At 40.4% G+C, this 14410-nt stretch overlaps 1 protein-coding gene across 1 annotated transcript in view; it reads left to right on the top strand.

Moving 5' to 3' along the window:
• LOC107692919 (rho GTPase-activating protein 26-like) overlaps positions 1-14410 on the top strand; it is a 112634-nt gene that overhangs the window by 59654 nt on the left and 38570 nt on the right. Inside the window, exons 3-10 of the mRNA XM_016492123.1 lie at positions 782-843; positions 2004-2075; positions 3910-4011; positions 4284-4394; positions 4510-4614; positions 5488-5617; positions 10735-10835; positions 13415-13509. Of these exons, the coding sequence (XP_016347609.1) occupies positions 782-843; positions 2004-2075; positions 3910-4011; positions 4284-4394; positions 4510-4614; positions 5488-5617; positions 10735-10835; positions 13415-13509 (778 nt within the window). The remainder of the gene's footprint in view (positions 1-781; positions 844-2003; positions 2076-3909; positions 4012-4283; positions 4395-4509; positions 4615-5487; positions 5618-10734; positions 10836-13414; positions 13510-14410) is intronic.

Below are 14410 nucleotides of genomic sequence, written 5' to 3'. Positions count from 1 at the left end.
GAGGAGCTGGGGATGGAGGAGGGTAATTAGCTATTGAGCAATGCGAAAACTGCTGATAATACTGAGGGACCTTATATATGAATACTTAGATAGGTGTCGTATTCCTATAGGTTGATGGGGATCAGCTGAGAGTCAGCTGATGCGAGCTTGACTAACGTGACCTGCCAGAACTAACGCTACGCTTGATTTTTAAACTATAATACATTTTAATTGTAAATAACATGCAGGCGTGTCTGAAAATATTGCATTCAGTTTGCATATATATTCTTTTAAAGTATATTATTTCTGTAATAAGTACTCTTTTTAAAAGTATGTTAAAGTGAAAAAGTATGTTGGGTCTTTTTTGCACAATACCCAACACATCAACACTGCATGTTTGCACCTCACAGTTTTTTCCTCGCCTAGATTTTTTTAATTAATTTTTTTTAGTCACAGGTGTTAAATATAGGCTTTGCAGAAGTTGGTATTTGGCCACTGTTTTTTTTTTTTGGTAAGAGTGCTAATCACATGCTAGCTCTGTGTTGACACCTTCTCATGGTTGTCAAACAGACTTGTATGTTAAACACAAACCTTGTTGCACAATTTTGCTTTAAAGAGTTGTGCTGTGAAAAGTGTTGATCTTGGCTCGGTTTGAATAACAATTTCTTACTTGAAATCTCAGGGTGTCCGTTGTGAATTATAAAATGACAAATGACTGACTTCAGCTCTTGCAGATGCAAATTAAGCTAATGTGGTCAAGATGTTGTGTGTGATCACCAGTCTTATTTCGTTTCTTTCAAAGCCAAATCACTACAGGAGTTTGCTGGAGTCTTACGGAACCTGGAAGATGAGAGGACACGAATGGTGAGCTGGTTTCTTCAACATCACCATCATCAGCTTCATTATCGTTTTGTTTATCACTAATAGTTTAAAGGAAAAGCTCACTAAAAAATGAAACTCACTTCCATGTCTTTCCAAACCTGTATGACTCTATTTTTTCCTGATTTAGACAGTGTGATGATATACAGTTGTGGTCAAAAAATTACATTCACCTTGCAGAATCTGCAAAATGTTCATTATTTTAACAAAATAAGAAGGATCATACAAAATGTTATTTTTTAATGAATACTGTCCTGAATAAGACATTTTGCATAAAAGATGTTTAACAAGACAAAATAAATAAAAATAAGTGGACTAAATAAACTTAATAAAAATAAAAGAGACATCTGCTACTCTGCAAACTGTAACATGCTTTATAGCATATAGGTGTGATTTCACTTTGACACATATCCGATGTAGACTGTGTAATGGTAGGTGGTTTATGGTTGCCAAGCAAAGCTGCAACTTGCTAATGTGTGGTCACACCAACATAGGGATCTATATGTTCATGACTGTAAACGTGGCCAATCCAGTCATATTTATATTTCATTACTGTCTTGAGTCTTTTGTTTGTAACTCAAATATGTTAAAAAAATGCGAAGCAACTTTTTATGAATAATCTTATCTTTTGGTTTGGACTGCATCCATCCATCCATCCATCCAATAAAAAAAAATAAAAATAATAATAAAAATAAAAATAAATAAAAAAATAAAATAAAAAAAAGAAGAAATGGAGATGGAGATGAAATACTCTTCATTTTTAGAATATTTAAATTACTTGATTGTTGGATATGGATATTACTATCTGTAATTTATTAAAAAAAAATATCTTTGTGGCCATATACTATCTTTATATGATGAACAGAATAAATAAAATAATACATAATAAATAAATAAATATATGTTATGTCATGTTTACAGTATAAAGCATTAACATGAAGCGGTTTTAGGGCCGGGCGATATTGCAATATATATAATTATATATTTAATGCCAACTTTAAGGGATATAAATATTAGTCCATTTTGTTTTAAGTGAGAGTAAGCAGTTCTCAAAACGTATGTAGCAAAGAATGGGGAGAAAGCTGGCTAAATGTGATTTTTAGATGTAGATGATAAAAGGAACCCTATGACTTGTGTCTCCTCAGATTGAAAATGCCAGTGATGTGTTGATCTTGCCACTGGAACGTTTCAGGAAGGAGCAGATAGGAGCTGCAAAGGTGAGAGCACCTTCACCAAAGGTGAAATCGCTTTATGTTGTTATGGTATTCATAGCAGAGAGAGTCTTATTGTGTTTCTTAAGTCCAGGCAGAATGTAGATGTTTTCAGTTATCAATGCCATTGACCTTGTTCAAATGCAAATTTGTCACTTAAGATTGAAGTCACAGCGTCAAAACTGGCAGATTCCATGTGGGCCAAGCCATTACAGATCAAAGTGCTTCGAAGAAGCTACTGTAACTGTTTAAACAACACTACCATCTGTTGGTTATGATGTGTAAACACTCATTGTGATGTTCCTTATGAATGCAAACTAATACAAAAAATCTGTTAAATTTGACATGTAGCACAGATTTGTGCATGCCTCATTGTTTTTTTTTTAAACAATGATTCAAATTTATTGCCAACTTTACAGCTCCTTGGAATGTTACAACAACTCTAGCTGTGTCCCAAATGACCCACTATGCACTATACACTTATACACTATGTACTTATGTACTCAACCATGTAGTGTATGGATTATATAAGGTTATTTTGTCATTCATAAACTGAGTCTGATAGCCCCTCCCTCTTCCCTACGTAATTAAAGCTGCGACAGTTGAGTGCATGAAGTGTTCAACATTCCACACTTCGGCTGCATCCGAAAACTGAAAAATGCTGCCTTTGGAGGACGCATTCCAAGTTAGGAAGGCATCAAGGCACGTCCGAATTCAATATTAGCTTCAGTTCCTGCCTCCTGAGATGCCTTCATCTGGCCGATTTTTGAAGGCAGCATAGATGTATCCTTCGCTGCCTTTGATATCCCACAATCCTGTGCGTTCCATTCCGTGACGGTTGAGCTAAAAATAAAGATGGCGTCTGAAAGTTGCGGTTGGTGGTCAGTTTGTGTGTAAATGTACATTTCTGATCAACGTTTTCCACTTTTGATGTCATTTCTAGCGAGAAATTAATATTGCAGTAATGAAATATTCACTTAGTTATCACCAAAGCTCTCTATAGTTTTCTGTAGATCATTAAACCGTTACTCTGCCCCAGAAGCCTGTCCGAAATCAGTTTCATGAGGTGCCTTCGTGCAAAAACTCTGCCTGCAAAGTCATTGCCTCATACGGCAGCGAGGCAGCAAGTCAGCTGCCTAAGTTTTCGGATGCAGCCTTCGTTTTTTCGGTTATTTAAGTGCATCATCCGGGTATTTAAAGTGCACTTTTTCTTTGTGAAATTTTCAGTGTGAACGCACTACTCGCACTATTTATACTACAAAACATCATAGAATAGTGCATAAGTACGCAATTTGGGACGCACCTTTTGTTACAGAAAGAATGTTACAACAGAAAAGAAAAGAACGAGCCATTGTAAAGTACACATCGCTTAAAAGTACTTATTACAGAAATAGTGTACTTTAAAAGAATCTACACTAGTGCGAAACTGAATAATGTTTTCGGACACTTAATTGCATGTTATTTGCAATAAAAGAAAATGTGTTATAGTTTAAATTTAAATTAAATGCAATTAGTTGAACTTAAGACTAATTATGAAATTACTTATATTGTCTTTGAAAAATGGTTAAAATATTACTGCCAAATGTACTTACAAGCATGTATGGTAATGGTATGAGAGCTTCAGCATCCACCCCAAACACACTACTTGATATAGTTTAATTCAAGTGTATGTGTGTATTTTTAAACTGAAACGACCCACTGTAACTGCTTTAAAAAAAGTTAAATACTGCATATCCAATTTAAAATGAATATAGATGTATACATACATGCATGCAAATCTCACCATATAACATTTCGGCTGTTGTCTGTGTAACCCAGAGTTTGCATTTTAATCCCACAGGAAGCCAAAAAGAAATATGATAAAGAGACGGAGAAGTACTGTACAGTGTTGGAGAAACACCTCAGTCTGTCTGCGAAGAAGAAGGAAGCACACCTTCATGAAGTATGTTCTGCTATTAATGCTGTTTTACTTGAGACTAAAATGGTCTTTTTGCATGCTGTTGCACTTTAAGACTAGCAATCATCTGGTTTGATTTCCTATAAAACAGTAAATTGGGGGCAGATGTATTGAAAGGCTTGACTTCATTTGTAATAGCCAAAGCATTTGGTTTACACTCTGCTATTGTAGACATCATGGACTAAAGGCTACAAAGCCCAGTTTGATTTCATGGACATCTGTATATGTTTTCTGTTTTTCTTCACAAATCTTCCCAGGCGGATAACCAGGTGGACATCGTGAGGCATCACTTCTATGAAGTCTCGCTGGAATATGTCTTCAAAGTGCAGGAAGTTCAGGAGAGGAAAATGTTTGAGTTTGTGGAGCCGGTAAAACTTAATATCATGATCATATCATATCATATCATATCATATCATATCATATCATATTATATTATATTATAATCTCTTCATTAATGGCTGTTTTCCTCTCTTTTGGATGTAGTTGCTGGCTTTTCTACAAGGTCTGTTTACATATTATCATCATGGGTACGAACTGGCCAAAGACTTCAACCATTTCAAGACAGACCTCACAATCAGCATTCAAAATGTGAGTGCATTTCTTACAACAGACCCTCATAGATATTGATATTACAAATTAGGAGAGCAGAATTAGTTCATACTCATACTTCAATGCATTAAAGGTGCTGTATGTAATTTTTTGATTGTACTAAAGCATAAAACACCAAAATCCATTTGCAGATATTTTGGAAACATGCTAACAATGCTACAATTCTGCTTTCAAAGGTGTCATTCCTTGTCAGATTGTCGGTTTACCTAATAGGATTTTGACACTCTGGGTTGCCAGATGGTGGAAAACACAGCGTACTGCAGCCATAGAAGCGAGCAAACGAACTGGGTCAGAGATCACAGACTCTACCCGACCTAAAAAGCCTCGACATCCATCTAAAAAGCCCTATGACCAGAAGCATATAAAAAAAAACAGATAAATCATCAGCTTACAGCATAAGGCTCGTCACCTTCCATTGTCAGTTGCGCTTGTTCCTGTGTGTCAATCTGACAACCTGCGCAGTACCTATTTCCACCACTAGCTGTCAATATTACTGCACCTTAAAGTAAATTGCAAGTAAATCATCATCTCTTGTTCTGAGAAGTCCAATCTTTTAGTTCAGGGTGAGTGTATGTTCCCTGGACAGGATAGAATCATGACTCGAACCCGACCCCTGATGGGTGCAGTTTGCCAAAATGCATTGCAAATAACAACTGCCATAAAACTAGCCACTTCACAATAAGCCTGGTCAATGATCTGTTATATTTAAGCAGAGCGGTAGTTTCATGTAAGTATTTTGCAGTGCAGAGTTTTTACAGTGAGTGGCAAGTTTTTCACAACCATTCTCAAAACTTCATATCTTTTGGAACATTCACCTTCTCCTTCTCCTTCTCTGTCTTTGTGGTATTTCAGACGCGGAACCGGTTCGAGAGCACACGTTCAGAGGTGGAATGTTTGATGAAGAAGATGAAGGAAAACCCGCACGAACATAAGAGCATCAGTCCACACACAATAGAAGGATACCTGTTTGTGCAAGAGAAACGTGAGTCGAAAAGTTTGGAGCTTTTCAGATTTCTAAGACACAACTGATCACACTGACTTGCGGCCACTGTAGAGGGTAGTGTGATTTGTGTGTGTGTGTGTACCCACAATCCCAAATGGCGAGCCAACACAAAACAGCTTAGCAGTTCCACTACCATGAAGCATTGCAAGTGACGTCACTGAACGTCATTATTCTCCCTGCATTCTCAAACTACTTGTATATTTGTATAAATCTAAATATTTTGCAGTACACCTAAAATGTATTGTATTTCATACATATCACTAACTGTAATTCAGTTATTTTATTTCGTAGGCTACTATTTAAATATAAATTAAATGCTTCACTATTCACAGTGCTTCATGGGTTAAATATGTTATTTATTTATTTATTTTTTTGCAAAAATTATGCAACGTTACTTCTTGCATGTTTTGCAGCAGTTTCAAAAGCTATGTTCACACTGGAGGAAAATGTGGCCCAAATCCGATTTTTTGATTATATGTCACTATACATTTGCTTATACAGTATGTTTTTTGTCATGACAGTGTGAACAGCACAAACCACATGGAATCTGATCTTTTCGATTCAGGTTTGGGCCACTTTGGCTATGATCACACTGCGAGCCTTAGTGCTCAATTCCGATTTTTGCTCAAATCTGATTTTTTTTTTGTATAGCTGTTCACATTTTTGTTTTAAATGTGGCCAATATCAGATTTCCAGTGTCAAAAGATCATGGTTCTGAACTGACCCGCATGTGCAAAAGAACAACACGAACAGGGTTGCCAGGTTTTCACAACAAAATCTGCCCAAATGCTTCTCAAAACTAGTCCAAAACTATCCCAGTCGCGTTCCAGGGGGTATATATTGCGTTAGTGGGTGCGCTTTAACACACGGAGTTGAAAAACAACCGCGGCAACAGTGAAAAAGTAGCCCAATTCCGTGGGAAAACTGTGGACTTGGCAACACTTACACAGTGCGCTGTCATATGGTAGTAAACACGGAGGACATAAAGTAAGCGATTATGTGTTTATTTATGAAACTTAGTTTTGAAACTTTTATGATACGAGCCTTTATGTTTTGCTTGTATATAGAGTTGTCACTGCAATACTTATAAGTTCTGACACGTCACTGTACTTCCACTGACTACCTTTTGCAACTGTCTTGATAACTTTGGGTATGTAAAATCTTTGAAGTGACTCCCATGAGCGTAGAATTGTGACAAATGTTGATCTAGAGTGACGTAAAAGTCATATGAATTCCGATATGACTGTTCACACTGCGGTTGCATTGCAAAACATCTGACCTGTATCAGATGTAGTAGCACATACGGAAGTGGCACAAATCAAAATAGAAAATATCAGGTTTGTGCTGATCACTGTCACAATCTGTGATGGCGAGGAACGATGGAGACGAGAAATAAACGAAACAGTCTTTAATCCAAGAAACACAGGGTACATCCAACACTGGGAACGGCAGGAAATACATGAACATAACAAGTAGAACCGACAGAGACAGACTGCACAGAATAGGACTTAAATACAGGGGCTGATTGGGGAAACACAGGTGTATGGGATGACTAATCAAACTAATTACTAAAATGAGGACAGGAACATGACCAAATTAGGGAACAGAAACAGGGCAAAACATAACACAGATAGTCCATTACGCCCCCTCCCGGAAGGTGCGTCCTCGCACCGTAGCAACAACAGATGGAGGCATGGGTGGGCACTTGGGAGGAGGTTCCGGAGGAGGACGGACACCCGGGAGGGGGCCGGCAGACAGAGACCAGGGAGATGACGAAGGAGGGAGGAGCCAGGGAGGAGTCAGGAGGGGCCCGGAGCAGGAGGAGCCAAGCAGGACCCAGGCCACAGCCATAATGTCGACCCATGGTGGATCCGACGGAGGAGACCAAATAAGGCAAAACAGGAACTGAAACACATGACAAAACAGGTCCAATCCTGACATTTCGCCCCCTCCCGGAAGGTGCGTCCTCGCACCATAACAACAACAGAGGGAGGCACAGGTGGGAGCTTGGGAGGAGGCTCAGGAGGAGGACGGACACCCGGCAGGGGGCCGGCAGACAGAGTCCAGGGAGGAGACGATGGAGGGAGGAGACAGGAGGGGCTTGGAGCAGGAGGAGTCCAGCTGCACCCAGGCCACAGCCATAAAGACGGCCCACGGAGGATCCGACGGAGGGAGGAGCCATGGAGGAGGAATGGCCGCCGACTCCAGGGGGCTGACCAATGGCGGCGGAGCAGGTGGTGGAGGAGCCCGAGCGGAGACGGAGAGCCAACGAGCCAGGGGGATGCCGAGGATCCGGGGGGCCAGGGTGAAGCCGAGAACTCTGGTGACCAAGGCGGAGGCGGAGGCGGAGATCCGGGGATCCACGGCAGAGCCGGAGCGACTGAGGACCAAGGTGGAGCTGGCGGGAGGAAGGAGCCCAATAGAGCCGGTGGGACGGAGCAACGAGGTGCAGCCGGAGGAGCGGAGTCCTGAGGCGATGGCGGGTCGACGCCCGACCAAGGCGGAGCCGGAGGGACGAGGGAGCCCGGTGGAGCTGGTGGGTCGACGGGTGACGGTGGAGGTGAGGGAGCTAGGAGCCGAGGCAGAGTCCGGGCCTCGGAGGCTCAAGGCGGAGGTGAGGGATTCTCCAGCCACGGCAACGCTGAAGGATGGCAGACCCGCGGCGCTCGCACCGTATTGATGGTGGGCTGAGGGCGAGCAGAGGGGCTGCCAGACGACAGCGGTGGAGGAGGCAGGAGCGGGTGGGAGGGTGGCCATTTGTGCCTCTCCGGGCATTCAGGGCTTAAAACTGGATTCGGGGACTGGAGCCCTCTCCTCTTCGCTTTGGCACTTTCGGCACGCCATACTCAGCTCACCCTCAGGCGTGGTGCAGGGGGCGGAGCTCCTCTCCGCGCTCACACCGTTCGCGGCTTTCTCCCTCGTGGCGGGCATTGATCTCGCACCTGGTCTGACGGCTTGGGCTCTACTTCCGGGGCGATCCTGCGCTCAGTCGCTCGGCATTGCGCTGGCTCGTAGATCGCGGCGGGAATTGGCTCTCCGTCATCGGTGGGCTCGGGCTTTAGCTCCGCACAGCGGGGAGATGGTGGGCTGGGCTCTGGGTCCGGAGTGGATCTGGCGAGATCATCCTCAGGAGTGATGGTGAGAGGCGATCCGTTTCTCACCAGAATCCACTCCACAAACGTGGTGAAATCCACATGATCCTGACATTCACACTGTCATGAGAAAAACAGATCTGAGTCTGTGAGCAAAAAAATTCAGATTTGGGCCACATTTGCCTGCAGTGTGAATGTAGCCTTTTTGGTGCTAAATCCGAGTCAGGTCAGATGTTTTGCAATGCAACCTCAGTCTGAATTGTCAAATCGGAATTCGACTTTTACGCCACTATAGATCGAAATTTGTCATAATTCTGCTCTGACAGGATTCACTCTAAAGATTTTACATACCGGTAGTTCTTTGTTCACTCTGTGAGTATGACACACCGTTGTAGAGAGACAGTGAGGTGTTTTTTTACTGTGTATTAGAGAGACAGCTCAATACAAGCTAAACTTAAGGGGTCGTACTATAAATATTAAAAAACTTTGCTCTCTTTCTCCTCATTTTCATCCTTTTTATCACCTGCTCACAAATTTGCTGGCTTCCGTGGCATATCAGTTATAAATAAACGCAAAAAAGCTTAATTCAGTGGCCTCAGTGTTTATGTTTACTTCCGTATGACAGTGCGCTTCATGCTGTCTTGTTATCGTTTTGCACATGCGGGTCAGATATTGGCCACAATGGGGTAGGGTTAAGGGATGTAGAATATGATCATTCAGAATAAGGCATTAATATGTGCTTTATAAGTACTAATAAACAGCCAATATGCTAGTAATATGCATGCTAATAAGTAACTAGTTAATAGTGAGAATTGGTCCCTAAACTAGAGTGTTACCAAAAAAGACAATGTGAATAGCCACACCAAAAAAAAAAAAAAAAAAATTGTATATGAGCAATAAATCTGAATTGAGCACCAATGCTTGCAATGTGAATGTAGCTAAAATGAAATGTTCAGTAAGTGTAACTAGAGCGTGTTCAGTTTTCTCCAAACAGATAGATGTAACTGTGCCAACATTTAATCACATTGGTTCATGCATGTATCGTGGCAGTTGATAAATGAAATGTCCAGTCAGTGTCACTAAAAGGTTAATGCTCTGTTGCCTTTAAAATGAACATACTCCCTACACTAAATCATACCGTAAACCAAACCGATGGTGTTTAAGGAAAGAGAAAGTGAGATAAAAATGCATTTGCTTGAAAAACCTTGCCATTTACCTTATTTTTACACACTTTTGAGCTCTTTTATAGAACCATGTTTCATGAGACTCATACCTGAGTGCTATGCATTGCAAGTGCACTGGTGTACCAGGTGAGCTGCCAAGCAAGTTTACTAAAGCAGAAAATCCATGCACATACAGCTGAATATGTGATATCCATATTAAAATATATTGGTTTAGAAATCATGCACTATGGTAAAGGTATTTTAAGGTGATAGCAAAGTATTGTGCAAAGAAGTGGCATGAAAATAAGTCCTTGTTAATTGATTTTCTGGTAATCATAAATAAATAAAAAATGTTGGTGTTTTACTGCCTCCAGTGTTCAAAATTCAGCTGGAAACTGCACTGTGTTGAACATATAGTTACGTATTTGAAGTTTTGCACATGTACATGTCGAGGATTTGCGATGAACCTGTGTTGGTATTACATGGCTTTGAGCTTTTTACTGAAGATTTTTTGAAATCCCTATTAAGAAATGAATAAGAACCAAAGATTGTGAAAAAATGGACGGCAACTGTTATGCTCTTGCTCAGTATTAAATTTCACTTCACTCAGTTTTTGTTTTTTTCCTTTCCACAATTGCTTCAAAGTTTCACATAATCGAAGCCTTCAAAGCGTTTACCATATCTCTCCTTCTCTATCACACAAAACTTTAATTGCTTAAAACAGTGTTTCCCATCCCTGTTCCTGGAGGCACATGAACACTGAATTAAATTAAAGCTCTGTGATCCATTTGCTGTTTATCTGTCTTTTTCTTACATGGCCCCCTGTTTTATACCAAATCAGGTTCCTTCGTGTCCACATGGGTGAAGTACTACTGCATCTATCACCGAGAGCCCAAACGCATGACCATGATGCTATTTGATCAGAAGTCTGGGGCCAAAAATGTAAGTAGTTCTTTTTTCTCTTTCTCGGTCACATACAATCCCTCTCGTGCCCTTTCACTCAACAGTATGTGTAACCTTTGGATTGGAGAGTGGATGCTGGCACAGGCCACAAGTTTGTTCCCCATGCTGACAAGACTCTGATCTTGGCACGAGAAGCTGCGTATCGCATCGTTAAGCTGGCACCAGTATCAGCACCTGGCTCTGTGCCCGTCTCACTCTCCACTGCCACACACGCAGGGTCAATAGCACGACTCTCGCACTAGGGACTGCATGCGGCCTGATTACATTCCGACCACACACTACCACCCCTCTGCTAAACACACAAACCTGCCAATCGCAAGAGAAAAGCAAACAGAAAACGTGTTTTATTGTGATTATAAATTGAATGCAGAGTTATATTGTTTTGTGGTTTGCATGGTTTATGTTATTGCTGACATATTTACAAGGAAATGCACAATCTGTTGAAACAAAAACCCTTTAATTTAATGTAGGTAAATTTATGACTTAAAACATTTCTTTTGATTCTTGAGTTGGAATTTGAACCGTTACACAGCAAAATGCAAAACTGGGACGCTTCATTCAGTGACGCGCTTCACTCGGCATTCGCTAAAACCAGTAGTGCATACTTACTTGCTGGCAACCCGCCAAAATAAAAGCTTGCTGATTTTAGGTTTGAAAATGTTGAAAATTCATATAATAAATAAAAAAGGAAAAATAAGAAAAAAAATTGAAATGTAAATATTAGCATTGTATTTTTTAAGTGTACTATAAAATAATTGTATTTTTTATTTAATACTCACTTTTAATTTTAAAATATAATAGTATTATCACACTTTATTTTATTTTTTTAAATTAACTAAATAAAGTGCGATAATACTATTATTACTATTATTAATTATTTTAGTTTTTTTTATAGTTATATTTAATGGGTCACACTATTGCAGTGTGAGCACCAAACCAAATCTCCAGGTGTTTTCATGAGAACCAGACTGAAAAACTTATGTGCACCCCTATGTATACACACACACACACACACACACACACACACACATATTGTCCCAGCTTAATAAAGATTAACAATAAACATTCTATACATCATAAAAGTTTTCAGACTTTTCATTTATTATTCTGTTTTTTTTTTCAACCCAATGTTTATGTATTGCATCTTTGACATGCCAGTTACAACAGTCATTTCAGCTCATCCTTCAGATGGTTAAAATGAACATGTTTACAGTAAATAGACTTATACTGGAGGCTTAGCAGGCGAATGTCCAGAGGGATTACAAGCAGGAATTACAAACTCATATTTTTAAGCACACGGTGGAAACCAATTGTCAGATAACAAATTGACTGCCTGTCCACTAATCTTCAACATATTTTCATGAGCGAGCTATATAAACTGATCAGCCACAACATTAAAACCACTGACAGGTGAAGTGAATAACATTGGGTCACACTTTAGCTTGGGGGCCAATTCTCAATAATTAGTAAGGTAGTTGTTACCTACCAACAGTAGTGCAAAAAAGGACAACCGATGAACCAGCATCAGGGTCTGTGCACCCAAGGCTCATTGATGCACATGGGGAGCGAAGACTAGCCCATATGGTCCGATCAAACAGAAGAGCAAATTGCTGAAAAACTTCATAGAAAGATGTCCGAACACACAGTGCATCACAGTTTCTTGTGTATGGGGTTGCATAGCCGCAGAGTGCCCTTGATGACCCTCTGTCCACTGCTGAAAGCACCTACAATGGGCACGTGAGCATTAGAACTGGACCATGGAGCCTGGTCTGATGAATCACATTTTCTTTTAGATGAGGTGGATGGCCGGGTGTGTGTGCATTGTTTAACTTGGGAAGAGATGGCAGCAGGATGCACATGTGAAGTGCCTGGTTTAAATGTGAATACCTGAATGCTTTTAGAACTGAAAACATGACTTTGTTCCAAATGATACACTTACTGTGTACATGCAGTCTTGCAGATTTAGTGTAGACTAGACCACAGAGTCCCTTTGGTCAGTTTTAGTTTCATGTGCGTACTCACAGGCAGCCTTGTTTCACATTTCCAGACATTGCATTCTGTAAGCGTACACAGTTTGTTTGGTACCTAGTCCTTGTGCTAGCATAATGCTGTCACCTTTTCTGGAATGTGAAGAGAGTAAAAAAAAAACTAGAGAGAAGTCACTCCGCAGAGTGGCGTGATAGAAACAATTAGACTGTAAGTGAAGAGGACACTGCAGGAGAGAACGACAGCGCTCTGGTAATGAACTCCAGAGGCATGCGTGTAATGTGTTGCTAGTCGGCAAAGGAGTTGTGAAGTGTTGGAATAAAAATAGCTGACCGCATTTGAACACCCATTCCTTGGCCACACTTTGCAAGAAGATAGGGAGGTAACTTGACACTTTATTATTCATTTATATAATCATTTATGTGATGACAGTGTAGTTGGTAAATATAGAACATCTGGTCACATTTTCCTGTCGGCCGTCCAGGCTCACATAAAAATAAGTGAAATAAGTGAAACACTGAAAATGTGGTGGCAAAATGTGGGCCTTTAGTAAACCATGTTTTTCTTTTCAGGGAGATGAGGAAAGCTTTACGCTCAAATCTTGCACCAGAAGGAAAACGGACTCCATCGAGAAAAGGTTCTGTTTTGACATTGAAGCCGTGGACCGGTGAGTTGACTGTGTGCATACCTGCCACCAGATGGCGCTTTGGTCCTCGTAACATTCAGCGGGAGACACACTTCCTGGCTGCTGCTCAGGAAAGGAGGTGGAGATTTGAACTAGGTCTGCCAGGCATGAAGAGAGTGCACTGTAGATACTAGCTTCGACCTGTTAAAACTGTTGCAGTAACTAGGAGGGGAGAGATAAAGTGGCCATCTTATGGGTTTTAGGCAGAGGAAGGGAGCCGATTACTTTACACTTAACCTATAGGCCAAAAGATGCTCTAAGCCAGTGGTTCTCAACCCGCGGCCCGTCACGAATTCAAATGCGGCCCACCGTGCTGAACACAATTAAAAAAAATACTTTCAGTTTTACAATTCATTTTAGTTTTTACATTAATTTAAAAATGTACTAAATAAATATAAGCTATAGCCTAATGTTTTTATGTAAAATAATTTTGTTTTTCATATATTATTTTCAAACATGAGCAGTACTCACATAGCCTAATTAACGTTACGCATTTAAAGTAACGACCAAATGGCCAGCGGCAGACAGTGAGCATATGCTTGATCAATTTAGCCTTCTCAAATCATCACGACCTGACTAAAATAAAATCTATAGATGTAAAACAGTTCAAGCATATAACAATGTTTAGACGTTAAACCTAGATAAATGTGCGCTGTATCCAATAGTTTGCGCAGAGAGTGGAAGCTGAAGCGCGCTTTGCAGGACATAGAGACACCAGCGCGATCACTTGCATTTTTTTTCAGTGGATACTCCGTCATTTTTGCTCATAAAGGTAAGAGTAATGCATCATTCGTAACTGTAAAGGGTCTACTTTTATTTGTGTGCACTCACAATATCAACAAAACGTTGTGCTTTTATAAAATAAAGAAAACAAACATGATGC

Source organism: Sinocyclocheilus anshuiensis, unplaced genomic scaffold (assembly GCF_001515605.1).
Source record: "Sinocyclocheilus anshuiensis isolate Anshui unplaced genomic scaffold, SAMN03320099.WGS_v1.1 scaffold1047, whole genome shotgun sequence".
Classification (NCBI taxonomy): Eukaryota; Metazoa; Chordata; class Actinopteri; order Cypriniformes; family Cyprinidae; genus Sinocyclocheilus; species Sinocyclocheilus anshuiensis.
The sequence above is the reverse complement of the archived record's forward strand: the minus strand, read 5'-3'. Positions and strand labels throughout refer to the sequence as shown.